Source organism: Lissotriton helveticus, chromosome 6, assembly GCF_964261635.1.
Source record: "Lissotriton helveticus chromosome 6, aLisHel1.1, whole genome shotgun sequence".
NCBI classification, from domain to species: domain Eukaryota; kingdom Metazoa; phylum Chordata; class Amphibia; order Caudata; family Salamandridae; genus Lissotriton; species Lissotriton helveticus.
In genome coordinates this window covers 1698544169-1698571904 of record NC_136067.1, presented here as the reverse complement: position 1 = coordinate 1698571904, position 27736 = coordinate 1698544169, and the positions used below count along the sequence as shown (strand labels likewise).

At 43.1% G+C, this 27736-nt stretch overlaps 1 protein-coding gene across 4 annotated transcripts in view; it reads left to right on the top strand.

Annotated features, from left to right (window-relative positions):
• Positions 1-27736, top strand: part of TASP1 (taspase 1) — a 723830-nt gene that overhangs the window by 411422 nt on the left and 284672 nt on the right. For all 4 annotated transcript variants that reach the window (XM_078649553.1, XM_078649555.1, XM_078649554.1 and 1 more), the window contains 2 exons: positions 9225-9344; positions 20446-20524. In XM_078649553.1, the coding sequence (XP_078505679.1) occupies positions 9225-9344; positions 20446-20524 (199 nt within the window). The remainder of the gene's footprint in view (positions 1-9224; positions 9345-20445; positions 20525-27736) is intronic.

Here is a 27736-nt window from a genome sequence, read left to right as displayed (position 1 = left end):
AATGCAAGGTTTAAAATATCATACTTTTCCTAAAATTAATAGATTTACATATAAAAGTAGCAGTAAAAAACATTTATCCGACGAGTTCACGTTATAGATCAACTTCATAGCCTCATCAACACTATAAATTCCATATTTTATAAACATTGGTTTGAGGTAGGCCACCCTGAGATTCAAGAATAGGGCACAGATTAACATAAAGTGCAAGGTGCTTTGTTTCGAATGCCCATCACATGGACAAGGGCCAACAGGATGCTTATTAGGGTTGGGAAAGGCCACCAGAATGTGAGCCAACCCAAATCTAAGTCTTGTGAGAACAAACCTGTGGGCTAGTCTGGTTACCTGGCTCAGGTATAGTTGAAGGCCTTCACAATCGATATATTTGTTGTAGAGGTTAACTGTAATCAGGTGGGAGACGCTTTTGGGCTCTATACAACATATATTTGTTTTTCATTTCCTGCTTAGGAATATCTCCTGCAGCATACGGGTCCACTATTATATTGAGACCATAAATAGCCTGAAAACTGTCTACGATGTACTTTAGCCAAGGATCTTGGTATAGTTAACCAGGACAAGACAATCCTTGATAATTTGTTGGTTAAAAACTGTCTCTTCCTTGTGCCAAATGGCACGCCAGATCATTAAAGGCCTTAATGAGACAAGGTCACATAAATAGGCAGCCCCCACTTCCCTATGGATCAAATCGGTTGGGGCAGAGGTAGGTAGGCAGAGGAGTTTTTTAAGGAAGACATTTTCTTCCATTTGCAAACTGCCTACGTTGGAATAGCCCCACAACCCGGCCCATATAATGCAATTGAGACACTCCTTGCCTTATAAATCTGCATCATATCACCGATTCGTCTATCGCCGATTTTAGAGGCAAATTTAAATATTCCATAGGCACTTTTTGCCATTTTTGACCTTACATTTACGAGCTCCTGGGACCAACTACCATCCCCTGAAAAGGTCACACCCAGGTAACAACATTTTCGACTTGTTGCACTTTCACCCCTTCTATAAAAAATGTATGGCTTTTATTAGTCCTAGCACCACAGATCATCGTATGGGTTTTGCTCTTATTAATTAATCATTTCCTTTCTTTTATAAAAACAGAAAACCGGTCCATCAGGCGCTGGAGACCTATGGGGGTCCGTGATAAAAGCACAGCATCGTCTGCATAAAGCATTACTGGCACTCCTGACCCATTTACCTGAGGCGCATCCGCTTTAACTGTTTTTAAAATTGAGTCAACCGCATTTACAAAAAGAGTGAATAGCAGAGGGGCGAGAACACAACCCTGTCTTATTCCACGCTTTACATTAAAATTAGGGGTACACTCCCCGCTTACCCCGTAGCGCACACAGGCTTGCATCTTTTCGTAGAGTCGGGCTAAAAAGAAAATAATTGCCTCTGGTGCACCGAGTTCTAGCAGGGCTGGCCATAGAATAGAGTGGTCGACCAGATCGAATGCACTGCTTAAATCGGCGAAGCAAAGATATAAGGTGCCGTGCTTGGCCTTGGTGTATTTGCCAATTAATAATTCTAGATTTAAGCATTGGTCTTATGTACCACGGCCCTTCCTAAAACCATACTGCGAGGTCGCCAGAATCCCCTTCTCGTCAGCCCACTCTTCCAACCTGGTCAGCATCACTCTGCTCATGATTTTCACTGATGAGTCGAGTAGGCTGATTGGGCGGTAGTTACATGCTGCTGACTTGTCCCCCTTCTTATGGATAGGGACAATAATAGAGTCTCCCCATGTTGGCGGAATCATGGTAGTTACTGCTGCATTAAGAACCAAAGTAAGAATAGGGCCCCATAACAGCGGGAGAGTCCTATAAATGTCAATAGGTACTCCGTCCGGTCCCTGGGCCTTACCCCCCTTGCTGGCCCTAATACTGCATTCCTCCTCAGCTAGAGTAATGTCCAATGGGACTATAGGCCATGATCTTTGTTTTACACCATTTTGTCCTACAGCTTGAAATATAGCTGAAAAGTGAGTAACCCAGGCCTCGCTACTGACATTGGACGAGAGATGAGGGGCTTTATCATCCTTAAGAAAGGGGAGTTAACCGTGGCCCAAAACAGGCAGCAATCGGAGGTATCCGCTGCCTGCGCTAAATTGTCCCAGGCTTCTTGCTGCAACTCCCTCTTCCTTTTGGAAAGAACCGGTTTATATTCATGTCTCAAAAGTGTTACTTTATTCTTGTCCCTAGGTCTAAAAGCTAAAGCCTGTTTCAATTGGGAAAGAAGGGCTGTACAAGCACGATCAAACCATCCATTTTTATTGGCGGTTTTCCCTTTCCTGGTCCCTGTAAATATGGTATCTATAGTCTTATTAATATTGATAAAATTATCTAGAATAAAAGCTAAAGCACTCCCAGGTGTCAGGATACCATTGATAATAAACAACAAACTTAGGGGTCTAATTAGAAATCCAAAGGTGATTCTATGCTTTTGTAGTCATGTCAATTGTACATGAGGACAAACACAGCAAATCTAACAAACCATACCACAAAAAGTGAAGCACCAGTAAACGTGAGTCACCCCTAGTTAAGGATTCCCATCAAAAGTCTTGTATGGATCAATATTCTCATTTGGTAATCCTTATCGGGTATCGTGTCTCTTGATCATTGAGACCAGCATACCCAGATAGCCAGTTCGGGGTAGCGACCCACAATCACTCGGTACTACCACATGATGTTGATACGATGGGAAGTGCAGTGCAAAAGCAAATAAGTGGTGATTTAAAAAAAGGATAGGGAACTTAACAAAAACCAGTTTTAATAGACGTTAGCCCCTTCCCCTTTAAAAACAAGAACAGTATAACATCGTCAACGCAGTCCACACAAATAGCTGCGAGGAGACCAACATGTTTCAGCCCCAATGGGATAGTTCCCCAGGCTTTCGTCAGGGTCTCTGTTCTAAATATATGCTACTGCTTATGAGTGAATAAGGTGTGAAAAAACTATACAAAAAACACACGAGTGAAAGCCAGTAAAGGATATAATGTTCCTTCAACTGTATCAACTCCTCTCTTCGGCACCTGGTCGGCTTAGTACTGTATGTTGGGGACAAACGTACAAGTGAATCACAATCAGCTATCATGGTCCGTTAAAAGAGATACATCGTTCCTCAAATATATACAGGTTCATTACTCACCCAGGGTGTCCGGGGAGTGGACCTCACCTCTTCCTGGACCTGGCTCAGGATATGTGAGACCCCGCTCTACAATAACAGAAACCGACTCCGTAAATACAAAGGACAGAGGGATCACGCGTTGATCTGCTCTGGCACTCTAAACAATACGAAGTCATAAGGTCTTCTGTACATGGAGTACACTTACATCTATCAAAATGTTCCCATTACAACCAGCTATCACAACCCTTGTTAGCCACAAACTGAAAAGCCATTGGTGTTATAGTCCCTAAAGTCAGAAGTCCAAAGACAACAACCTTGATACAAAACTATTAAGAGAGGTAGAGCTGTGTGTCCTACCTGTCCGTCGTTGTCTCAGGGTATGAGACTGAGTCAGGGGGAGGCACCGAACCTCCTTCGTTCTCCCTACTTCATTAGTCTGGTCTAATAAAATGAACCAATCGGAGCCAGTAGGGGAGGGGCTGTACCGAAAGGCTGAGTTGGATCCCATTGTCCAACAACTTATTTATCAGCATCCACTGATATCAGAGATAGATTTGAGACCGGGGGAGCCAGGTCTGTGTCGCCGACTGCCAACAGTGTTTGCAAGACTTGCGCGCGTAATCTCGCGAGACTCGCTAGTCGGAACTACAAGGAGGTTCGGTGCCTCCCCCTGACTCAGTCTCATACCCTGAGACAACGACGGACAGGACACACAGCTCTACCTCTCTTAATAGTTTTGTATCAAGGTTGTTGTCTTTGGACTTCTGACTTTAGGGACTATAACACCAATGGCTTTTCAGTTTGTGGCTAACAAGGGTTGTGATAGCTGGTTGTAATGGGAACATTTTGATAGATGTAAGTGTACTCCATGTACAGAAGACCTTATGACTTCGTATTGTTTAGAGTGCCAGAGCAGATCAACGCGTGATCCCTCTGTCCTTTGTATTTACGGAGTCGGTTTCTGTTATTGTAGAGCGGGGTCTCACATATCCTGAGCCAGGTCCAGGAAGAGGTGAGGTCCACTCCCCGGACACCCTGGTTGAGTAATGAACCTGTATATATTTGAGGAACGATGTATCTCTTTTAACGGACCATGATAGCTGATTGTGATTCACTTGTACGTTTGTCCCCAACATACAGTACTAAGCCGACCAGGTGCCGAAGAGAGGAGTTGATACAGTTGAAGGAACATTATATCCTTTACTGGCTTTCACTCGTGTGTTTTTTGTATAGTTTTTTCACACCTTATTCACTCATAAGCAGTAGCATATATTTAGAACAGAGACCCTGACGAAAGCCTGGGGAACTATCCCATTGGGGCTGAAACATGTTAGTCTCCTCGCAGCTATTTGTGTGGACTGCGTTGACGATGTTATACTGTTCTTGTTTTTAAAGGGGAAGGGGCTAACGTCTATTAAAACTGGTTTTTGTTAAGTTCCCTATCCTTTTTTTAAATCACCACTTATTTGCTTTTGCACTGCACTTCCCATCGTATCAACATCATGTGGTAGTACCGAGTGATTGTGGGTCGCTACCCCGAACTGGCTATCTGGGTATGCTGGTCTCAATGATCAAGAGACACGATACCCGATAAGGATTACCAAATGAGAATATTGATCCATACAAGACTTTTGATGGGAATCCTTAACTAGAGGTGACTCACGTTTACTGGTGCTTCACTTTTTGTGGTATGGTTTGTTAGATTTGCTGTGTTTGTCCTCATGTACAATTGACATGACTACAAAAGCATAGAATCACCTTTGGATTTCTAATTAGACCCCTAAGTTTGTTGTTTATTAGCTTGTTCCTATGGGGGATAATACTTAGGCTTGGTCTCTAAACGTCCCTCTAGCCCTGCAATATTGTGTGGTTTTTTCGTAGGATACCATTGATATCTGCCATAGATTTAGATATAATTATGCTCATTACCTTCGCAGATTTTTCCCCGTTCCACCTTAACCTTGTCCCATTAGATCTATGTGGTTCAACGTTAGCTACGATTCTGGACGTCCGCAGTGTTCTACGTTTCCAGATCTCGGTTCTCATTAAAATACAGTTGTGGTCACTTAGGGTGGATTCCTCAATAACCGGGGTCAAACAATATGGCACAATGCTTGATGAAACCATAACATGGTCAATATGAGAATTACTGTTCCTGCCTGTATAGGTAGGAATCTCTGTACTCACAATCACTGCCCCATATGGAATTATCACATGATGGTAACAATACAGTGATCTCTGGATGCCCATTCCATCCTTTGCCTTTTTTCTGTAATTATACTATATAGCACTATATTCCAGTTCCTTTATCTTATTAATGACATATGAAACATACTGTTTACCAGATTACTCCATCTATAACAAATATTGTGCATCGAGTAAGGAACTTCCCTTTGCAAAACATTGCGACATGGCATTTCACACAATGAATAAACACAAGAAATTGCTACATATTTATTTTACTTCTTTTCCCGTGCTAAATAAATAATTGATTTTTATCATGTCCCATTTTCGTATTACTGATTTCGCATACGTTGAAAGTGTTTGCCATAAGCTCCTGTTAAATGTGTTTATTTTTATTCTTTTACCATGACAATCTGGCTGTATTTGTTAATTGTACTTGCTGAAAATTACTTAGATGCAAATAATCATTGTAAAGGAAGGAGTTGTACCACGCTTTGAAAACAAGGACATATTAACATCATTCAACCACACATTGATATGGGGCACATAGCTAAGACTAGATGCACTCTGTTTACAATAGTACCAGAGGCCTACCAACGATAACAGCAGATAATTAATTAACATGCAGGAGATAAAAAACTCCATGTCTCATAAAGTCTTGCTCCCATTCTTAATTAATCATAAAGCTGCTCTGTAGACCAATTTGTCTGCTCCATGCTTGTTGTATGAAATGGTTTGTCATGAATGGTGCTAGTGCCATTAAGTCGAGCTTAACAGGCCACAGACAAAGCTCTGTGAGATGTTAGGGAACACTAGATCATCTTTCCAGGTTTTATCATGTTTCCGTTTGTATTCTCCTCATTCTCTCTTTCACTTACTGAGCAATTCTACATAAATTGGTCTCTGTAATTAATGTAATGTCCAATGAAACCCTACCCCAAAAAGAGATGCGCCATGAAATGCTTTATGTTTTAGAGACTCTCTGTTCTCTCCTGCTTGCAAGATGATACTTTAATTAAGATCTTTGTTAATACGGTAATTTCTGAACTACGGTAGGCATCACAAAATCCCCCTAGAATGTGAACAAGTGATGCTCTTGGAACACAACCAAAGAAGCAGTTATAGTAGTACAGTTTGAAGTGTCTTTAAGATTACGTGAATGCAGTTCAGCTTTTAATTATAATTTTCATGCATATGGTATTTCAAAGATGATAGACTTGGTATTTTTCTCTGTCTGAGTCCCCAAAACAAATTAGGCTAGTAAGCCACCCCTACCTGTTTATACTTTGCGCCCCTCTTCTTCCCATGATCCCCACGTGCCCCAGTCCATGCTACCAGTGCCAGATTTTTTATCCCTTAGTATCTGATTAATTTCACTCCTAATTGGTCCCCGGCTCACTCTATTTCCATCATTGCATGCCTCTTCCTCTTTTCTGTGAGGGTGTTTTCTAAAATCCTATAATTTGCATTGCTACATGTGTTTTAGGAACCCTATCTCTGCTGTCAAGTTATAGACATACATTAATCGGGAATCTAGTGTGTAGGTTCTGAAGTACTGCAAGGCGTTCCCACAGAATGCTAGTGCAGTGGAAAATGTGCTACCGTCTCATGGGTGGAGGTCACCCAGGCCATGTTCCCCGCAAGGGGAATAATGGGATTCTGCCCTGCAGCCTTCACCTTAATTAACTCTCTTCATATTAGTTCCAGCTGCATTGTATATTTGTTCTAGGATCCCTGTTCCTATTTTCAGGGTTTCTTTACTGTAGTTTAATGCCCTTGTACTTTCAGGTTTTATCCTCTTGGTTACTGGGCCTTCCTCTTAGTTTATAGACTACTCTCCATAGTTGCTGTGTGTCACTTCTTAGTTATGCAACATTGCCCCTTAGTTCAAGGGTTGTCGCATCTGGTGCGGAAACCTCTTCCATTAGTTTGTGGACTCATTCCTTTAATTTCAGTTTCTCTCCCCTTAGTTTTGACTCTTGACTCCTTATTTTGATTACTATCACCTTACTTTAGGCACCTCTATACCTTGGCCTAGGTCTACTCTCCATAGTCCTGTAGCTACTCCCCATATTCCTGAGCCACTCTCTTAGTTTTGTGGCCTCAAACATTAGTTTTGGGTCTCAACCTCTGAGTATCAGGACCTCTTCTCTTAATTCTAGGACTATAGCCCCTTGGTTCCAGGTCCTCCTCTCTTACTTTGTCACCTCTCCAGGCTCCATGTCCTTCCCAGCATAGTTATAGGGTCTCCATCCTTAGTTAAGAATACCCTCCCCCCCACTAGTCCCAGTTTACTTTCCTCTTTCTTTTAGGATTTTTCTCCTTTGAATGCATATGTCATCATTTACTCCCCAAGTTCCAGAGTCTCACCCCTTAGTTCCATAGTTCCTTCCCATATGGGCAAGGTATCTTGGGTTTGTCAGGCCACAGCATATGCTGCACCTTACTGATATGTGTACTGTTTAAGCAGTCTTGCAAAAACAAGGTAAAAGTTGCAGGTTTTGTAGCAGTATAGTTTATGACTGACCGTAAATCTTAACTACTTATTAGTATGAAATGGGAGACATATGCATACACTCTCAAGTTTGCACTCTTGATGCTTTAATCCTCTCTCTAGCTTGCATCTCTCCCACCCTTCCTCTTCCCCCCGCCGCCATTTGTGTCTGCCTCCATATTTCTGTCAGTCTCCTGCTTTGTGTCTTTCTTCATGCTTGTAGCCCCTCTTAACCGTGATTGCTGAATGTAGCACTCTATATAGTACACTAGCTTACCTGTCGCGCGTTGCTGCGATCTCAGAAGAAAGGAAATGTAACCCCTCCCATGCTCGTGACGGAACGTTCCGTCACGAGCCTCGGGTGGGCTGTGCTGGTGACGGAATGGTTCCGTCACGGGCCGCTCGCCGCGCCAGCGCGGCGCGAATTCTGCGCCTGCGCTGATGTTCTATTGGGCGGGTGGGGCCGTGACAGAACCGTTCCGTCACAAGCACAGCTCACCCGAGGGCCGTGACGGAGCGGGTCCGTCACGAGCACGGGAGCGCCGCACGGCCCCACCTCCCCCTTAGCGCTGCGGCGGAATAGCCGCCGCAGCGAAGGGGTTAAGGAAACTTGTTATGATAACATTCAATTTACGTTGTATAATTTTTATTGAAACAGATTCATTTTAATATGGAAAACATTTCAAAGTGTTTTAATTCTGTTTTTTTATTCGAGTGCTTGACGAATAAATCAGAAGGTTTTCCGACGCGTGAGCTGGCCACATACAATTGGCCATGTGAGAAGCACGGATTCTCCAAATCTAGTCCACACACTTGCAGCGATTGTCCTTGTGCTTTGTTGATGGTCAGTGCAAAAGCGAGTCGCACCGGAAAGCGTAAACGTTCAGTATTGGAAAGATTATGAGGGCCCTGGGTGGCCGGGGGGGCGATATTTAACACAATTTTCTTTTTTTCTTTTTTTTTTGCCAGAAATCTTCGCGGGAGTGTACTCACCAATTTTAAACAATTTTTATATTTTTTTGGTAATTTTTTTTGAATTTTTATTTTTTTAGCCAGAATCCTTCGCGGGAGTGTACTCAACAACTTCCCAAAGTTTCATGCCGATCGGATGAATGGTGTAGTAATGCATAAAGGACAAACGGACATACTTTGGTTTTTATATATATATATATAGAGAGAGATTATGTACATTTGCAATCTTCCAGAATTGTTTTGAATTTTTTTACACTATAGTTGTTGATTTGAATGAATTGTATTCCGTTTCTGTACAGTGTTTTGAATAATAAAATTCTATCAAATAAAAAAAAATACAATCACTATTATACTGCAGGTATGAACATTAGCCACTGTTTGTCTTGTCTGTCTTGGCTGAAATTCTATCAGTTGCTGTTATTTTATCACACAGGAGAATGACTCAGGACCCTTAGATACTGTTGGAGCAATTGTGGTTGACCAAGATGGAAATGTAGCTGCTGCTGTCTCCAGTGGAGGTTTAGCCATGAAGCATCCTGGGAGAGTTGGTCAGGTGATGACACGTTTTTAATAATAAATACTTTCTTGTTCCTAGAAAGTGACTCCCAACCTGAGTATCACACCATCTGAATTTATTTTTAATAATATTTGTAACAATTATTTTTGTAAACCGGTTTTAGTTTTTCTTCATTCTTATCCTGCACAACCTGAAATTCTCATTTTATATGTGAATTCTATTATTTATTAAGATTATTAATATTGCTCCCTCCTTAGGATGCAATGTGACAGACCATACCATATTGATGTGTAATTTAAATATAACAAATAACCTCGCTGCTCTAATTAGAAACTTGTAATGCCATTGAGGGGTTCTGATGACGTCATCTGGTCTTCAAATGACTTATGATTGATAACATCACCAACCACAGCATCAAGGAAGCATTATGTTAGGTTGTAATCCATAGCAACTCTGCATGCATTAGTCTTTTCCCTGGAATAGGTTGATACTAATTTCACATAGCAGTTTGGGTTTGTATTGGATGGTTGACATCTGAAGTGTTTACAAATGACAGTTCCTGGCATGGAGCAAAGTAAGAAGCCATTTTGAGGGATGCTTCTTACCACAGATTCCTCAGCTTCTGAATAACCCCAGGCAGCTGACTAGATCCAAAGATTTTTCTCAGCATTGCTCCAGCACGCGAGTACTTAGTCACCCGCCACAGAAGTGATGCCAGAGCCACGTATGCTCCACCCTTGCACACTCACATCAGTACCTTTCTCTCCGTGCCTTCAGATACTGCTCTGGAGCTTGTATCCCCAACCTTTTCTCATCTTGTTGAGTTTTTTTGACAACATTTTCTCTTAGTGTGCAAGGGAATATCCTTCTGAAGACTACAGGATTTAAACCTTGTAAGGAATGGCACAAACAGATATCTGTGACAGACCCCCAACATGTATTTCTCTGATGCTTAGGGTGTATGATTTCCTAGTTTGTGAGGACAGCACCTGGATGAATTTCAAGACGATCCGGGACTGCGAATCCAAGCTCTTCTTAAACGAATACAGTTGGAAGTCACTTAAGCATCAGTCCCAATCAAGTTGAGGGCACAAACCCATTTCTTTCTTCAGACCATTCCTGCAAAAGGTCTTCTTCACACTCCAAGTTGTCCGGTATGATCAAATCGAAAAAAAGTATAAGAAGTCAAGGAGGGCCTTTTCCTCTTCCCACTACTTTCATCAGGAGAAGTCCTGCAGAAGTCAAGATGCCTCCCGACCTCGTCCCTTACAAAGGAACTGATTCCAAACCTTATCCCGACACAAGTCGAATTCCTGGCCCATCGGCGATGCCATAACAAGTTGACACCTTCAAGGAGTTCATGCTGCACATCTTTGGCACCCTTCTAGCTCCTTGTTGGGCACCTTTTGGCCCAAGGTTTTGAGAAGGCCTCCAGGTGGGCTACCATCAGCGGATCCATCCTCGATGCCTCCAGTGCCACTCAACTGTGTTGTAGGGTCTGTCTCGATTCCTAGGTTGACACCCAAGCTGATTTTGAATCCAGTGCCACGATCGTCCGCAGTCCTTCGCTCGTCGCGACCAGAAGAACAAGTCAGCCTATTGGACTCGTAAGTGAATCTGACACAACCTCAACCTAAGCTGTACCTTTTACAACATTTTGCGCAATTAGTTTAATCTCATCCGACTCAGAACTCTGCCTTTACGTAGAATGCTCCACATAACTTTTTCTTCATAATCAGAACCCAGTCAACATGATGGTGTAGGATGATATGTACCTCATTATGATGAGGATAATCTTTTTCTGGACCTTAGGACACCAGTACAACCCTCTGAAGCAAAGAAAAAGAGGCCTTTAACAACACATAGCCAGCCAATGGCATGCCGATGTTCACAAAAGTGAGGATGGTGGTTGTTTCCTATCCTTGGAGGGTAGGGATACCAGTTTTCCCCTACCTCGATGACTAGCTGTTGAAGGCAGGCTCTCACCAGTCAGTTGTAAACCATCTCCAGATGACGGCAAACTTCTTAACTTCTTTAAAGTTCTCAATCAACTTGCTGAAGTCATACGTTACTCCCTCGTAGAGGCTTCTGTTCATTGAAGCCATTCTGTAGAGGACACAGTTTTGAGCCTTTCATCTGAATCAATGAACCTGGACAGTGAGGCTATGCTCCAGATATTCCAGTGTAGGTCTGGAGTCTCAGTGAGAGTGGCTCTGAGACTTCATGCTGAAAGTTGTGACACTGTTTCATGTCGGACAGTCTATCACAGTTCCGACATTCTTTGCTCTACCTCACCTCTTGAAAGAGACTCGGCTGCTTGGGCCCCATTAGACCTTTGAGCTGTTATATCGATCATACCAAAGATTATCGAGTGGATGATCAGCGCTTCATGGGATTCATTGAGGCTAATAAAGGTAAAGCAATGCAGAAAAGCCCCATATCAAGGTGAATAGGCTTCTGTATAAAGATCTGCTACGCACTGCCCAAAAAGCAGCCACAAGATATCCTGAGGGCTCATTCAACAAGCACCAAGGCTGCCACCATTGTGTTGGCACACGCAGTGTCTGTTCTGGACATTTCTCAGTCTTATGACCTGGGCAACACTCCATACGTTCACTGGGCACTACTGACTTTATATCCAGGTCTGGCGAGAATGGCACTTTGCATGTTCCGCCCTGTAGGTTTTCTGGTCTGAGCCATTCTACAGACTTACCACTTTTGAAGGTTCTGCTTTGGTATCTGTTCACATGGCAAGGAATCTGTGGTTAGAAATATCCGTTAGACGACCAAGTTACTTACCTTCAGTAACTCTCTTTCTGATGGATAACTGCAGATTTCCTTACCTCCCTCTCTACTCCCGTTCTGTGGAATGGAATTTTTTCACGATTCTTAAAAGATTTCAATTAAGAGATCTGCATACTGTCACATCTGATCAGTTAATAAGGTCTGCGTTTGACGCCACAGACAGAGTTAAGGAAGAAACTGATGTCATTGTGCACGGATGGAGCGTATATGTGGCTCCAGTCACTTCTGGGGCTGGGTGAAGCGGAGATAGAACATCGCAACGCCATCTACCAGCACACAGTGGGAATATTGAGAAGGATCCAGTCTGGCACCTGAGGGTATTTACAAGGTGGGGAATCTATGGTTGTATGGAGTATCCACCAGAAAGAGCACTACTGAAAATAAGTAACTTGTTCTTCTAAGAAAAATAAATCCAGATAAAACACTTATGCTGCTCATAAAGCCAAACTATGGAATCCCCTACCCATAAACATAAGATCCACTGACAACCATCCCCACTTCAGAAGATTAGTCAAGAGCTGGGTTTTTCCCACATGACGGCTATACTAACAATTCAAGATTATGCCACAACAGTAAATACAGACATGACACACTATACTGCTCACAGTACAGGAAAAGAGTTGTTGTTATACAAGTACATGTCACTGTACTTTGAACTATGCCTTCTATTATAAGTAGGTACATTTATATAAGGGGAAAGCAATATATTGCACCTAGATACATGTATATAACAGACTGTGTCAAATGTACTGCTTCTATATACATATAGGTGCATATATAGAGGGTTATGCTTGCTACTAATAACTACAATAAGTGCCATATGTATATTTATGGATGTATAAGTTAATTACACTTATTTGAAACTATAACAAATGTACCACTAGATAAATGTGCACAGTGGGCCATGTAAATACTGCTGCTTCAATGTACATAAGAGTATTTATATAGAAAGGTTTAATCAAGCTTAACTTTACCAATCATTTCGTGTGTGTGTGTGTGTGTGTGTATACATATACATATACATATTATTTGCATCTTGCTGTTAAAAAAAAAAAAACACTTCCGTCCTTCCCATCCCCCCTGCCTCTATCTGATCCTTAACCTTTCTGAATACTATGAGCTTCCAAACATCCTTCTCTCTCAAACTTTCACACCTGTTTTAGCCATCCCACTCCACTAACAAGCACACACGACCACTACTTATAAAAAACCTACTACTTGTCCATTAAAAATCCAATCCTATCATTCTGTTCTTACTCCAACTTCCCCATTTTCAATGCCATCCCTTTTATTTTACCCCTACTCCAAACTCTACTAAACATGCATGAAATCGAGCACAAATATAACACAACAAATGCACAAGAATTTTTTTTTACTGACTGCTAACCTTTGGGTCAGGAGTAGTGTGCTACTCGCCGAAAAAGCGCTTCAATGTCTTGACGGGAGTCGTAAGTACTATATAAATACATTTGCAATTACAATAAATGGTAAAAATATGACAATTCTAATATCTGTTCTCAATTTAATCAACATCTAATTTCCAAATGTAAATAGAAAATTAATTTAAATGGGCACACTTACATGTTTGAAGTAACTACTTTTCAATTTGTTAATGTCAGTGAATACATTTTTTTACTGCTTTCAGTGCAGTTATAGGAATCCAGTCCCTTGTATTTCAACTTTTGTGATCAACAGTGGTATCACATTCAATTTCTCATTGCAATTTACCAGTTCATGCTCATTGTCTGCATACAAAAATATGAGAAGTATATTAATTTCAACAAATTCTATATTAAAAGTAGGTAAAGGATCAGAAACCATAAAAATGACTTATGGAGCAGCTGTCTCCTCAGAATGTAAAAAGCAGGAAAAAAACATAAGGAAAACGCAAATGGGGGAAAGCTGAAGAAAGAAAGCGGGTTTAATAGAGACCCCTATATTTTTTAATGTACCATTGCACACTGCCACTAGTTGTGTTCTTTTCTAGGGCCTTCATAATGAAGAAATTATGCACCTTGTAAAGAATCAGAGGTTGCCACTGTAAGGTAGCACCTATGCATGGTAGACACATATCCAACTAATCAGTTTTGGGAGAACTGCATGCATCTGATAAGCAGTTTTTTATTTTAGGAGTCTTTCTGAAGAATGCAAGGGTGGTCCATGAACGTTCAGTCTTAGAATTACTTGTAACTTTTTACAAGTCTGAGGAAGCTGAAGTAGGATAGAGGATATATGCTTAGCTGCCACTGGAAAGTAGCTGGCTCAAAAAAAACATATCTTCTTAGTTTTCAAAGTATACCTCTTTCATTGGAGGATTAGAAAATCAAAAAAGATTTAAAACTCAACAGAGGTTCATTTCTGCTTCATGATATTCTAGTTTCTGCCTTTTGAAATGGATGCTTGTAAAAAAAAACTGTATGGACATATTATCTCATATAATGGAAAACATGGCCTGGTCTTTAAGGCTGATAGAAACTAATACCATGCCTTTATTGTTAGTCGGAGTGTGCAACTTCAATCTGATTTATGGGATCCCTTGTGATACGGGAGTACCCAAATCACAGCAAGTATCACAGCAAGAGATTTGAGCCATCAGTTTTTTTTAGGTCTTTTTTACAGACCGCTTTAGGTGTCTGTTGAAAGACCTTTTGTGGGCAATACCAATATTTACAGTGGGCTTTGTATCAGCTCATTGCTCATCATTAGTTGACTTTATTGTTAAACTCATTTGCTTACTTTTTAGGTCGCAGCCTACCAGACAGCGCACCTGTCTGGCTGGCTGAAAGACATCTTGGCGACATTCAGAAAGCTGACTTAGGAATTCATTCCGCCCGTGGCTTACCATTGGCTTTGTAAGTCACATTTTCTAGCTTTCTATTTGCTGGCTTTATTTGCGTTAGTCTGTTCAGCTTGAGTTCATCCCTACCGTTGCCCAAACCTTGTTAACTGTATTCTTCCACAAACTTGCTTTCTTTAAGCAGGCCTTAAAATCTTGTTCTTATCTTGTCACATTTGCTGTTCATTCGAAGACAGATGTCAAATGTCAAGCTGTCTTCCGAGGTAGCTTGCTGTTTACTTTTCTTTCTCTGACTTCCAAATGAGACAACGTGTGTGACAATCCTGCTGAGTATCCATGTAAGAGGAGAGGGTGTAAGATTTCTTTTTTCAAGCAACAATAAAAAAAATGAACTGTGCTGCTGTCAAAATATATCAGAATTAGTACAAATGAAGAACTTTTTTCGTAATTTTGAAGTATGGTGGAAACAAATATTTTAATACGATCAGGCGATGACATTTTTACACATTATCTTTTGTGTGCATTAAAACTGTATTTCGGTGCAAATGTAATGGTCATTTCAATTGAAAATGTGTTGTCTGTAATGGCAGTGCACTACCACGCCATGCATACTCCACACTACACCACACCATTCCACTTTATGCCCTTCCATTCTATACCATGCCACTCCATTCTATGCCACTCCAGTCCGTGACTAGAGATAATGGTATAGGCTCAAATGGAGCCCCCGCTCTAATCCAGATCAGTGTCCCTCTAGTATAGGCAGAATAGGAGGTAGCACACAGCTGGCCATGCCTTCTACGCCTCAGGTACTCTACCTTGTTCCTAGCAAAATGATTTTCTTGGAGCATGGCTACCTGCACCCTTCACCATCTCAAGTACCAGTGGATGTTATGTTTCTTAGAACCACAGTCCATTCACCGGATATTCCAGGCCAGGAAGGTTAATGCATTGCATTTGTCTTGCATCTATATCGGTTACATATATGCCCCCCCCCCGGACACCCCAGTGTCCAGATCCCTCCCATTAATAGCATGTTGGGCAAACCCCTAGACAAGTAATAAAAACCCCAACCATAAATTCCCCAACTCAAGAGCAGCCTAGTAATGTCCGGCCACCCAAACCTGAAAAATAAAAACTTTAGTCAAAAGCCACCTCCAGATGTCTGGAAGGCGTTTATCTAGGTGGGGTAGACCATGCAGGAAAGCAGAGGGCAGCTCCGAGGCACCCATTATCGGATCCTACGGTTTCCCACCCAATCCGGGAAAAGAGCTGTTAGAATCATACAGGAGACACAATCCTATTCATAATCTTACCATTTAGATCACATCGTCCGCTGATTGAGCAGTCACTCTAAGGAAGATGGCACCATCCGCCATTGAAGTTCGGGACTCCAGAATCACTGATCTCCTATCGGACGATGTGCCAGTGTCTGAGCCTGATTGTTGCAAGTTCCACCACCGCCTGGAGTGCAGTAGTCCTCTCCTGTTCAGTCTATGAGGGGGAAGGTTTCTTCCACTATTGTCTTCTTGGGGTTCTTCGTGAGCTCTTTTGAGGTCTAAGTCCAGGAGCATTGAAAGTTGGTCAGGCCTTCTGCAAAGATTCCCCTGTTTTATAGGCCTCCAACCATTCCCAGGCCCTGTCGGGGTTGTCGCAGAAGTGTGTGGTTCCATCCAGCACAATCCTGAGTTTGGCAGGAAACATCGAGGAGTACTGTAGGCCCTCTGCCCTGCGCGCCCTCTTTACTTCCAGGAAAGAGGCTCGCTTCATCTGCACAGCAGACATGAATTCAGGGAACACAGATACCTTACTATTGTCCTCTACAAACAGGCCCTCTGTTTGCTTCTTTTGTAGTATAATGTCCCTGAAAATGTAGACACCTAGCCACCACTGGACGGGGTGGGCGACAAGTTGTAGTCTGACGAACTGGCACTTTGTGGTCTAGTTCTAGTGTAAAAAAGGAAGTAAGGTGGTTCGGGGCGACCTCCGCCTCGAGCCATCGTTCAAGGTAAGTCACCATATCATTCTCCTCTGCTTCCTCTGGGAGACCAACCACCCAGATATTGTTAAGGTGATTGCACTTCTCTGAATCCTCAGCTCGGCGTTCCAGGATGCGCACCCTATCAGTCAGGTCTGTCAAGCAGTTAGAGAATAACGTATGTTCGGGTTGCAATTCTCTTATGGAGGTTTCCACTCCTTTGACTCGATCGGCCAACTTGTGGTGTTCGGCCTGCAGGAGCCCCAAGCCACTAACACTGTGCTGATATCCTGTTGGAGGGTATATTTAGTGTCTGCTATGGCAGCAAGTATTTTGTCACGGTCGAGGTAAATTGATGTCAACACTGTGTCCACCTCCTCGGTCTCCATAGCCTTGGGCTGAGTGAGCCCTCCCGAGCTTGGTTGGGTGCCAACAGTTTTAGTATTTGGTTACCCCAGGAGTGCGGAGAGCTTGGGTCCTCCAGGGCGAGCGGTGGGTCTTTGATATTCCTGGTTAGGATGTACGTTCTCTGGCGTGGATCCTCAGAGTGGTCTGCCTTGCCGTGCTCCCCTGCATCTCAGGAGATAAGGGTTTGGTTTTGGGCATTTGTGTAGGCAGGTTGTTGGTGTCTGCCAGTCTCTGTCTTCCGTCGTGAGTGGGGTCCAGATGAGTAAGGTCAGTTGGGTGGTGTTGCTGGGGGTGGGGGCTGAAGCAGTGCAGAGGTCTTGGTTGTCGAATTTGTCGTAGAGCGTCTTAATCTTGAGGTAAAAAAGGTGCTGAGTCTGATGCAGAGATCTTGGGAGGGTGGAACTTCTGTAGTTTCATTGCTGGGTTTGGCAAATTCCAAGATGATGGAGAAGAGTTCATTGGAATTGTGGGCGTTGGTGAGGATTCTGTCTTGGAGTAATTTCTTCTTTGTGGATTTGATGAGTTGGTGGTGTGCTGTGGTGGCTATTCTGTAGGCGGTGCGTGCTTCTGTGGTTTTGCTGTTCCTCCATGTCTTTTCGAGTTGTCGACTGGAGCGGTTGGATTCTTGCAGTGCATGGGTAAACAAGCTTGTTTTCTTGTTGTGACGTCCTGTAGCTTTCTTGAGGGGGCGAGTGTGTCGGCGCAGTTAGTGATCCAGCAGTGGAGGTTGCTTGCCGCATTGTTGGCTTCTGGCATCGTCGGAGTGCTGGTGAGGGCGGAGGTGAGCCGTTCTTCTGTGACTTTATTCCAGCGTCTGCGTGGGAGGTGGAGCGTATGCTTGTGTATGGTGAGTTTTCTGAAGGAGAAATGGATGCAGTGGTGGTCCGTCCAAAGAGGTTCCGTGGTGTGGCTGTAGGAAACACTGTTTCCTCCTGTGAAGATGGTGTTGAGTGTGTGTCCTGCTTTGTGCGTTGCGGCCGTGACAAGTTGCTTCAGTCCAATGTTGGCAAGGTTCTCTAGGAGGGTGATGGTGTTGGGGTCGTCTTGGTTGTCCAGGTGGAAGTTTAGGTCTCCGAGTAGTATGTAATCTGTGGAGGTGAGGGCGTGGGGTGCGATGAGGTCGGCAATGGTGTAGGTGAAAGGAATGCAGGGGCCAGGCGGCCTGTAGATGAGGGTTCCGCAGAGAGTTGTTTTGGGGTTGGTCTGGATCTGGAAGTGGAGATGTTCCATGGGGAGGTCGTGGCGTTTTCCGGGTCAGTGGTTGTCATGCGGAGGAAGCTTTTGTGGACGATGGCGATGGCTCCTCCTGGGCGGGTGGGGCGGTCTTTTCTCAAGATCTTGTATCTGTCTGAAATGGCGGTTTCGATGTCAGGCATGGAGTTGCCATTGGTCTAGGTTTCTGTGAGGAAGGCGACATCAGGCGTGTGGGTGTTGCGGAGGACCCACATTTTTATGGTGTGGGGAGTGCACTTTGAGGAGGATGCAGTTCAGGGGTTTGTGTGCGGTGGCGTCAGGTAGGCGAGGGGCTGCTGCTGGGGTCCGGAGGTGGGTGAAGGTGCAGCGCCAGTGTCAAGGGAGATCAGGGCTTGAATGTCGCTTGGTGGCGAGAGCTAGCAGTTGTTGCTGCGTCCAGGGTTGAAAGCACAGAGGGTGCTGAGATCGTAACGGAGGTGGTTCGGGAGACCAGGGTGCCTGGCGCTGGTTGTGGTTGGGTCATGGATGGGCACAGATGGGCTTGCCTTTCCAGCGGCACACCTGCTGTGCATGTCCGCTGCGCATCCGCGCCCGCCATTAAGTAGGGGTCGGAGGAGGCCATCAGCTGGGAGGCGGGAGCGGTAAGGACACGCTGGAGGGGGGAGAGGGTGTGGGAGTCGCATTGGTGAGAAAATGGAAAAGAGAGAGCAAGCAGAGAAAAGAGCGCAAAATGAAGAAAAAGAGAAAGCAAAAGGAGAAAAGAGAGCAGGACGAGAAATACCGGTCAACCTATATTGGATATTTCAACAATTTAGTTTGTTTATGATTCCTTATCCTTTAGGTCTCATTCGCTCTGATCGAATATGACATTCCAATGCATTTTTTACTTTGCAAAATCCATTACAACGCATGTTGTTACAACACATGTTGTTACAACGCATAATCCATTACAACGCACTTACTATTCTAACTCCGTTGGGGGGTTACTTTGGGGGATGCGTTGTAATGGATTATGCGATGTAATGACATGCGTTGTAATGGATTTCGCGTTGTAAAACATTTGTTGTAATGACACGCGTTGTAATGACACGCGTTGTAAACGATGTTTCCCCCCTCTGATCAGATATGTTGTTGTAGGTACTAGTAATATAGTTAGGGAGAATTGACGGATCAAATCTTTACCTTGTATTTCTACAATTCTTCCATAAAATATAATCTATTATATGTTATATCATTTTATATTATATTATATTGATAGTTTTACTATATTGTTATTGTTTAGATATTTAAGCCTTTTACCTTCCTCTTTAATATACAATAGAATGTAATTCTTAAGTTCCACAATTTAATAATCCAACAATCTGCTTTTATATTTTACCAGTTATCTAGATTTTATGACTTTACCGACTCATTTTTAATCTTTCTTATTGAATATTACTTGATTTCTATTAAGATAAATGTGATTGTTCATATATTTAGCAGCTCTCAGATATGATGATATAATGATATTTATTCCATAATGAATTAAGTTATCTACATATTTATATTACTATTACAATGTAATTGTCTTAGAAAATGTTGTATTGTACTATATTTATAAAATGCTAATAAAAAATGTCAACACAAAAATAAATTATCCATAACAAACTAGTTTTACTTTCGTGTTGTATCATACAGTTGGTCAGATTATTCGAAAGTAGGCCCTTTTTTTAACTTACACAAGACACCCAAAGTGCGTTTAACTATAAAACGCTGTTTTTTAAGGTTTCATGCTGTGTTCCTTCTCTTATGGCCCTTCTGCTTCCTGTGCAGAAAGAACAAGCTGTTTATGTAAATTTGGTAACTGCAAACCTAGTGTATCAAGTTAAACATTGAAGATATTCTAAGTCCCCAAAGCAAATAATATACAGAGTTACTAAAGATTTGACACTTTTTAAGAATAATTTTTGTTATAGGCGGCTCTTTATGGATGCGGCTGCTGGGCAGAAAATACTGGAGTCCAAACACCCTATTCGACAGCTGTGAGTACTTCAGGTATTTGCTGTTTTCATTTAGCATTTATTTCATTTTTGTTCAGTTTGTGTACATCCATCCAACAAAAAAATATTTTTAATGAATTTTGTTAGATATTTAGGGCTCCTCAGTAGCCCGCTTGAGATAATGAGCATACGTGTGGTAAGTGGTAAAACTTTTGGATTAAGAAAGGAAAACTGCATAGAAGATAAACCATAAATATACATTGCTGATTTTAACATATATCAACTTATGCTCTGCATAGTAACATTTGAGAATATTAGTTATAGCTTTGTAAAAGTCTTCAAACAGTTTCATGATCACACTCATGAGAGAGAACTGAGCAGTGCACGGGTTTTTCTTGGGCAGTGACCCAGGATTGTTCTTATTTGCTTTCAGTACAAAGGTCTAGCAGGGCCTATTACCTGGTGCACGCCACATAGAGAAATTGATTCTTTGTCTAAAAATATTTATTTACATTGTAGAGTGAGTTTAATGAGTGCAACCCCGGCTGCGTTTATCCACCTACATAGTAATCCGCCCTTTTTGGAATCTTCAGTATCCTAAATGGTATGCTACGGATATCTCCACATGTAATTTTAGTTTCCTGCTTTCCCCTACTCCACTGTATTTACTTGTGTGAATTCTGCGTTTTTAGGTCTCGCACCTGGCGATTACAGTGCAAAGCACTGTTTCGCCGCGAGACCTATAGTTATGCTTTCAAGGAGACAGGAGATGGGCCCGCACAGCATGCCGGAATCGGATCAGGTCGCGCGCGTGAACACGCGCTCCGATTCCCGCATGCTGTTCACAGTCACAATGGATCACGACGCGCGCACACACACACAGACACATGCACACACACACAGACAGACGCACACACAGACACATGCGCGCACACACACACACACACCCTCCCCCCCCCACTCACCGGGCTCTTTCCGTGTGTCCCTCTCTCCCTAGGCAGCGGGTCAGTCTCGGCAGCAGGCGGGGCTCTCCACGAGCACGGGAGCCCCGCTAGCTTGTGGTAAATAAAACATTACCCTGGCATAATTTCTAGGCATTAACAATTAGCATGTATCAAATGAGAGGCAGAGAGTCCGTGGTGTCCAAGTTAAAAGGGCTTTATTCCAATAACTCGAGTTAAGGGAGAATCTGTTCCATCACCACTGAGGTTCAGGAAGGGTCTTCTAACATTATTTACAGAGAACAACACATATATACATTTTTCCTTGTACATAGGGAGGAGCGCTCCAGGCAGAGCATGAAAGAAAGAGATAAGAGCATGTGGGCGTGCATGAGGGTGTACACTTGATGAGTCACAGGTGGGTGATAGGTGGGTGGCTACATAGAGGAGGGGTTACATGGCAGGCTGGAACTTTGCCCTCCTTGTGCACGCAATTTGAGCATGACGTGCAATTGACGTGTAACTGGGAGGAGAGCTGACTTTCAGTCTAGTAGAGAGATCTTTAGTGTCAAGGCGACCAGCACGTCTGGTACTAACTGATATCTTAAGTCAGGGGATGTATTATCTGAAGCAAAGGTTGCTCATCACTAGAATCAGAAAAAGCATATATTTCTTCGTTCATTGCGTGGGGGCTGTGAGCTTTCTATGGATGCAAGCACTGTGATTTACTTCAATGGAGACAGAGAGGCTAGGCCCTATCTTCCGCGGACGGGTTCTGTTTACCTTCCTCACTGGGCAGGAATGTGACTCTGTACAGCAGGCAGATAACTGTTATTCATAATACAGTCTTGGCAACCCTTGCTGGGTCTCTTTCGGCTGAGCTAGAAGTATGCGAGGTCAGAGATACGTAACTGCAGCTTTCAGTGTGTCAGGAGTCATGAAAACCCTAATTCAGAAAGTGGCTCAGACTGAACCACAAAAATTCATTACGATATTTATTTAAAAGTGCACAATGCAAATACATGGGCCTTCATGTTAGCTTAACGTTTGGGGAAACTTGATGGCAGGCACCTTAATGCAGGACGTGATTGCAGAGGCCTTGTGATTCAGGCCACTGAGAGAAATATGCATGTGTGACATGCACATACATGTAACATAGGGTACACGTAGGGGGCATCATGGTCAGGCAAAATTTCATTTTCCACATTCCCTCCTTGTCCCCTACTTAACCCTTCAGGATACATCTATATTCATGAGACCGTATAGTTGATCATACAGCATCATTTGTTCGTCCTTAACCCTTTGTATACTTGGATGTGGAACACATGCAGTTGCACACAGGCCGCAAATGGCCGGGCCACACTGCAGACAGAGACAGCAACCAAATATCATAAGTAGGACCATTCCTAGGAAGGACAACACTTTCCATCCTCAAGCAGATATCACACCCCAGAGCCAACTGGACCAAGTCCATGTGCCTGGGTCTTGATGTATGACATGAGCAATCTTGTGGAGCCTTGTTATTGCTGCATACACAGATGGCGCGTTATTTGGGATGAAAGCGCAACAACTAGATCGGATCACGCTACAAGCTCCGCCCCTATCCACCAAGATGACGTCTAGATCGAGGCGATTTTGAAGAACAACAAGTCTCATAGCAGACTGTTCCTGGGTCAAGTTCGCCAGGGCAGATGCAGTCACATTCACTACTGCCTCAAGAGTCCTTGTTAACTTGCGTATCAGTTTACTGTTTTGGACGGGACCTATGAAGAAGAAGAATCCTTTGTTGAAATCTGTATATTGCTCCCAAGCTGTTTCAGTCTGATCAATCCCTGAGGCATCTGTCTCTCTCTTTACTCTAACATGTTCTAGTCGTGAATCTCTATGATAATGCGATGGGGCCAAGAATACAGGTGGTAATAAGAATGCTATATAACAAGTCCCACCCCAGTCTAAGGGCAGATGTACATAGGCTGTCTGACCGCAAATGAAATAGGTATGGCGTGATGTTTTGAAAGAAGAAAGTCCTTTATCATTAAACTCTACTACAACTTTACACTCGCTGTGTCCCATATGTACTGAGCCTTTCTTATTAACACATAAATCAACTTTTGCTGGTAGAACTGAAATAAACGGTGGACCTGTATTTTGCTTGGGCTGAACATTTAACATTATAAAATTAACGGATGCATTTCCCTGCTCGTACTCTTCATTCTCTAGATCGGTTCCCTTCCTTTGGGGAAATCCGTCTTTGTCTGGGAAACATGCTTCATTCATTACTTTATTCAGGTTTCCATATATCCAGCCACCTGGATAAGCTATATACTTTCTATCTATTGAGGTCATTAAGGCAAACCATGCTCCACATGAACCATTGTGTGAGAACGGCAGAGGATAGAAGGGCAGAACTCCCTTCGCCTTTTGATAAGGTGGCAGTTGGCCACATACCCAGCAATCAGTCGCATTGCTGGTCTGGTGAGAATGGTGTAACATTTGAATAAAAGTATTGTTACGCAATGCAAGTCGATATGACAATTCATGAGGTGGCAGTTCACTAAATGTATGCTCTATGGTGCTGTTACTGGAAGACTGTATATGTGAGGAAATAGGAAAGAAAACATGTAGTAATAAACTGACACAGATTATAACAATGCACAGAATAAAAAGAATGATCAAAGTAACTATACATCTACTGTGTACTAACTTGCTGTATTTTGCTTTCATCTTGTTTTTCTTACTATTCTCGTCTGTGATCTTATACATGTCAGAAATCTAGTCTAACCGATTCCCCACCGAGTGGACTTAAACAATTAAACTACGTCTGACTTACTAGATCTCAACTTAGACCTATACTCCTGCTGTGGAGTCTTTTCTAGTAAAGGCGGCGCAGGCGGCGCAAAGTCTGTATTGTCTTTAATGTTTTTAGTGTCTGTATCTTTTACTAAAGTATCAGATTGTCCAAAGTGTCTTTTACAGTGCTGAGCGTGGATCCATCCTTTGCGTCCCTCCACCTTCAGCGTGGTCCTTGTTGTAAGAAGCACTAATTTCGGGGTCTTCCAGCGAGGCTCGAGGGGGCTTGAAGGATCAAAATTCCGGACACAAATGTAATCCCCAGGGACAATGGCGTGTTCCTTGACCTGGGTGTTGTCAGGGAAGGCGGCAGCAACCTGTGAACGACAAGAAAGTAGTGCAGACATCAAGGAAGCCAGGTTATCTGTCAGCATGTTACTGTCGACATCAGTTATTCTTTTAGGCATAGGCGTACCCCACATATTTGGCGGTCTACCGAAGACTACTTCATACGGGGATAGGCCTGTTCTGGAATGAGCTACCATACGCATTTAAAAGAGGGCAACCGGTAAAGCTACCATCCAATCCACGCCTTTTTCTGCACATATCTTAGCAAGTTTTGTTTTGATTGTCTGATTATGTCTTTCTACAAGGCCTGCTGCTTCAGGGTGTCTTACACAATGGAATTTCCAAGTATATCCTAACAGAAGAGACACTTGTTTCATTAATTCAGAGGAGAATGGCTGACCGTTATCGGAATATACGACCCGAGGCAATCCATACCTGGGGAAGTACTCGCGCACTAATTGCCTGGCTGTTGTCACAGCAGTATAATCTGGAACTGGATATGCTTCTGTCCATCTAGATAGTGCACACACAACTACCAAGACATACTTGTAACCTCTACATCTGTTCATTTGGATATAATTCATCTGGAGGACCTCAAAAGGGTGGTCAGGAGGATGAAATCCGCCTTGTTCCACCGGAATGCCTTTACCTGGATTGAACTGGCAACAGATCATACATGTTCGTACTTTCTGTTTCGCTGCTGCACGCATGTGCTTGTTAAACCAGATATTCTGTAAGCTGTCTATCATTGCCTTTTCTCCCAAGTGTGCTGGACTATGTGCTGTGTTTATGATTACTTGTACCATAGAATCTGGAAGAAACCATGTACCTTTTCCCTTAGTCATCCAACCTTGTTCAGTCTGGACCCCTCCTTGTTCAGTCCATTTCTTTATCTCATCTGCAGTGGCATGTGTCTGTATGTCGAGTACATCTTGAGTGGGATGCCTGACTGTCATACATGTTGTCAGTAATGGTACCTCTGTCCTTGTCGTGTCTGTTGGTGTCTGGGCTGTCTGGGCTGTAAGTTTAGCTGTTCGGTCTGCCAGGTCATTACCCTGGGAAATGGTGTCTGTAACTTTGGTGTGAGCTTTGCACTTCAGGATAGAAATGGCTGTAGGTAAATGTATTGCTTCCAACAGGGCTTGAATGAGCTGGCCGTGCTGGATCTTGGTCCCATGGGAGGTCAAGAAACCTCTCTCCCTCCATAAGACCCCGAAATCATGAACAACGCCAAAAGCATATTGTGAGTCAGTATAAATGTTTACTTTCAAGTGCTTAGCTCTTATGCAGGCTTGTGTCAGGGCGATGAGCTCTGCTGCTTGTGCTGATAGTGTGTCTATTTTCTGTGTCTCTATGACTTTAGTAGCAGTGGTCACAGCATATGCTGCTACTAATTCTCCTGCACTCGTTCTCATGCATGATCCATCTACATAGAGCGTTAAGTCTGGGTCTGGAAGTGCAATATCTGTCAGGTCTTGTCTTGGTTTCGTCACTATATTCATTACTTCCACACAGTCGTGTGGCGGTGCATTTACTGTACTTGAGGGCAAAAGTGTTGCAGGATTCAGAATATTACAACGTCTGATCTCTATGTGTGGTTGAAATAATGTCAGTTCATATCCTGTCAGTCTTGCTACAGTCAAATGTTGTGTCTGTGTCCTGTTTAAGAGAACCTCCACTGCATGTGGAACCTGTACTGTCAGAGGGTGACCCAACACTATCGAGTCACTTTGTCTTATGGCTAGGGCTGTTGCTGCAACTGATTTCAGGCACGCAGGCAGAGCCTGGGCCACTGGATCTAGTGTACTAGAAAAATAAGCGCAAGGCTTGTGTTTTCCTGCTTGATCTTGTGTGAGGACAGATAACGCTGTTCCATCTCGTTCAGTTATGAAAAGCATAAAAGGTTTACTGTAACATGGAGTCGCTAAAACTGGCGCTTGACATAATGCTCTTTTTAATTCCTCAAATGCCAAGGTATGTTCTTGTGTCCAAGGGAGGACAGTCGGAGTGGCTGCCTCCTGTGTAGTTAACTGTATGAGTGGTTTGGCTAGATAGGCATACTGGGGAATCCATTGCCTACAGTATGAAGTGAGGCCAATAAATGCACGTACTTCTTTCTGTGTCTTGGGCTGTGAAATGTTAGAAATGAGCTGTATGCGTTCTCGTGTTAGTTGTCTACCCTCCTTGGAAAGTAAGTGTCCAAGGTACACCACTTGCTTTTCACAGAATTGCAACTTGGAAGGGGACACCTTGTGCCCTTTGTCAGCCAGAAAATGTAAAACTGTTAGTGATGCATTTTCGCATTCTGGTTCTGATCGTGCTGTAATTAGGATGTCATCTACGTACTGGAGTAGCGCAGTGTTGGCAGGCATGTGAACACTGTCTAGCTGTCTTTTCAGTGCCTGACTGTAAATACTAGGGCTTTCTGTAAAGCCTTGTGGAGCTCTTGTAAATACAAAGCTACGACCTTTTAATGAAAATCCGAACAGGTACTGGCTGTCGGGATGGATGGGAACACTAAAGAAAGCGTTCTTCAAGTCGATAACAGTAAAGAAAGTAGCCTCAGAATCAATAGCAGTCAGTAATGAAGAAATGTCTGGCACCACTGGATATTGTGGTACTACACATTTGTTCAATTCTCGTAGGTCAATAATTAGTCGGTACACTGGCAGTACACTAGGGTCAGATCGTTTAAGGATAGGGATGACAGGCGAGTTACATACATTTAAGTCAGTCTCTACCACTACTCCTCGTGCAATAAGTTCGTCAACTAATTTCAATAAGGCTGTTTCGGCGTCAGGTGGTAACTTGTATTGTCTAATACGTGGAAGTACTACCCCTGCTTTGAGTGTGACATGGTGTGGTGTTATATTCATGTACCCTACGTCAGTTGGTCCTTGTGCCCATAGGTGCTGTGGCACGTTCTGGAGTCTGTGGTCAAAATCAGTCAGCACATAATGTCCCTTAAAATCACGTAAGAACAGGCGTACTCCTTCTGGAGAGCAGCAGATAACTGCTCCTAGGTCTTTTAATGCCTTCATACCAAGTAAGTTTTCTGGACATGATTTAGTAAGTAGCAAGTCTGTAGTCCGTGACAGTGGACCAACCCCGAGGGAAACTGGTTTCGATACTTCATTAACAATAGGCTTTCCTGAAAATCCCAGGGAAACATTCTGTGAGCCTGAGAG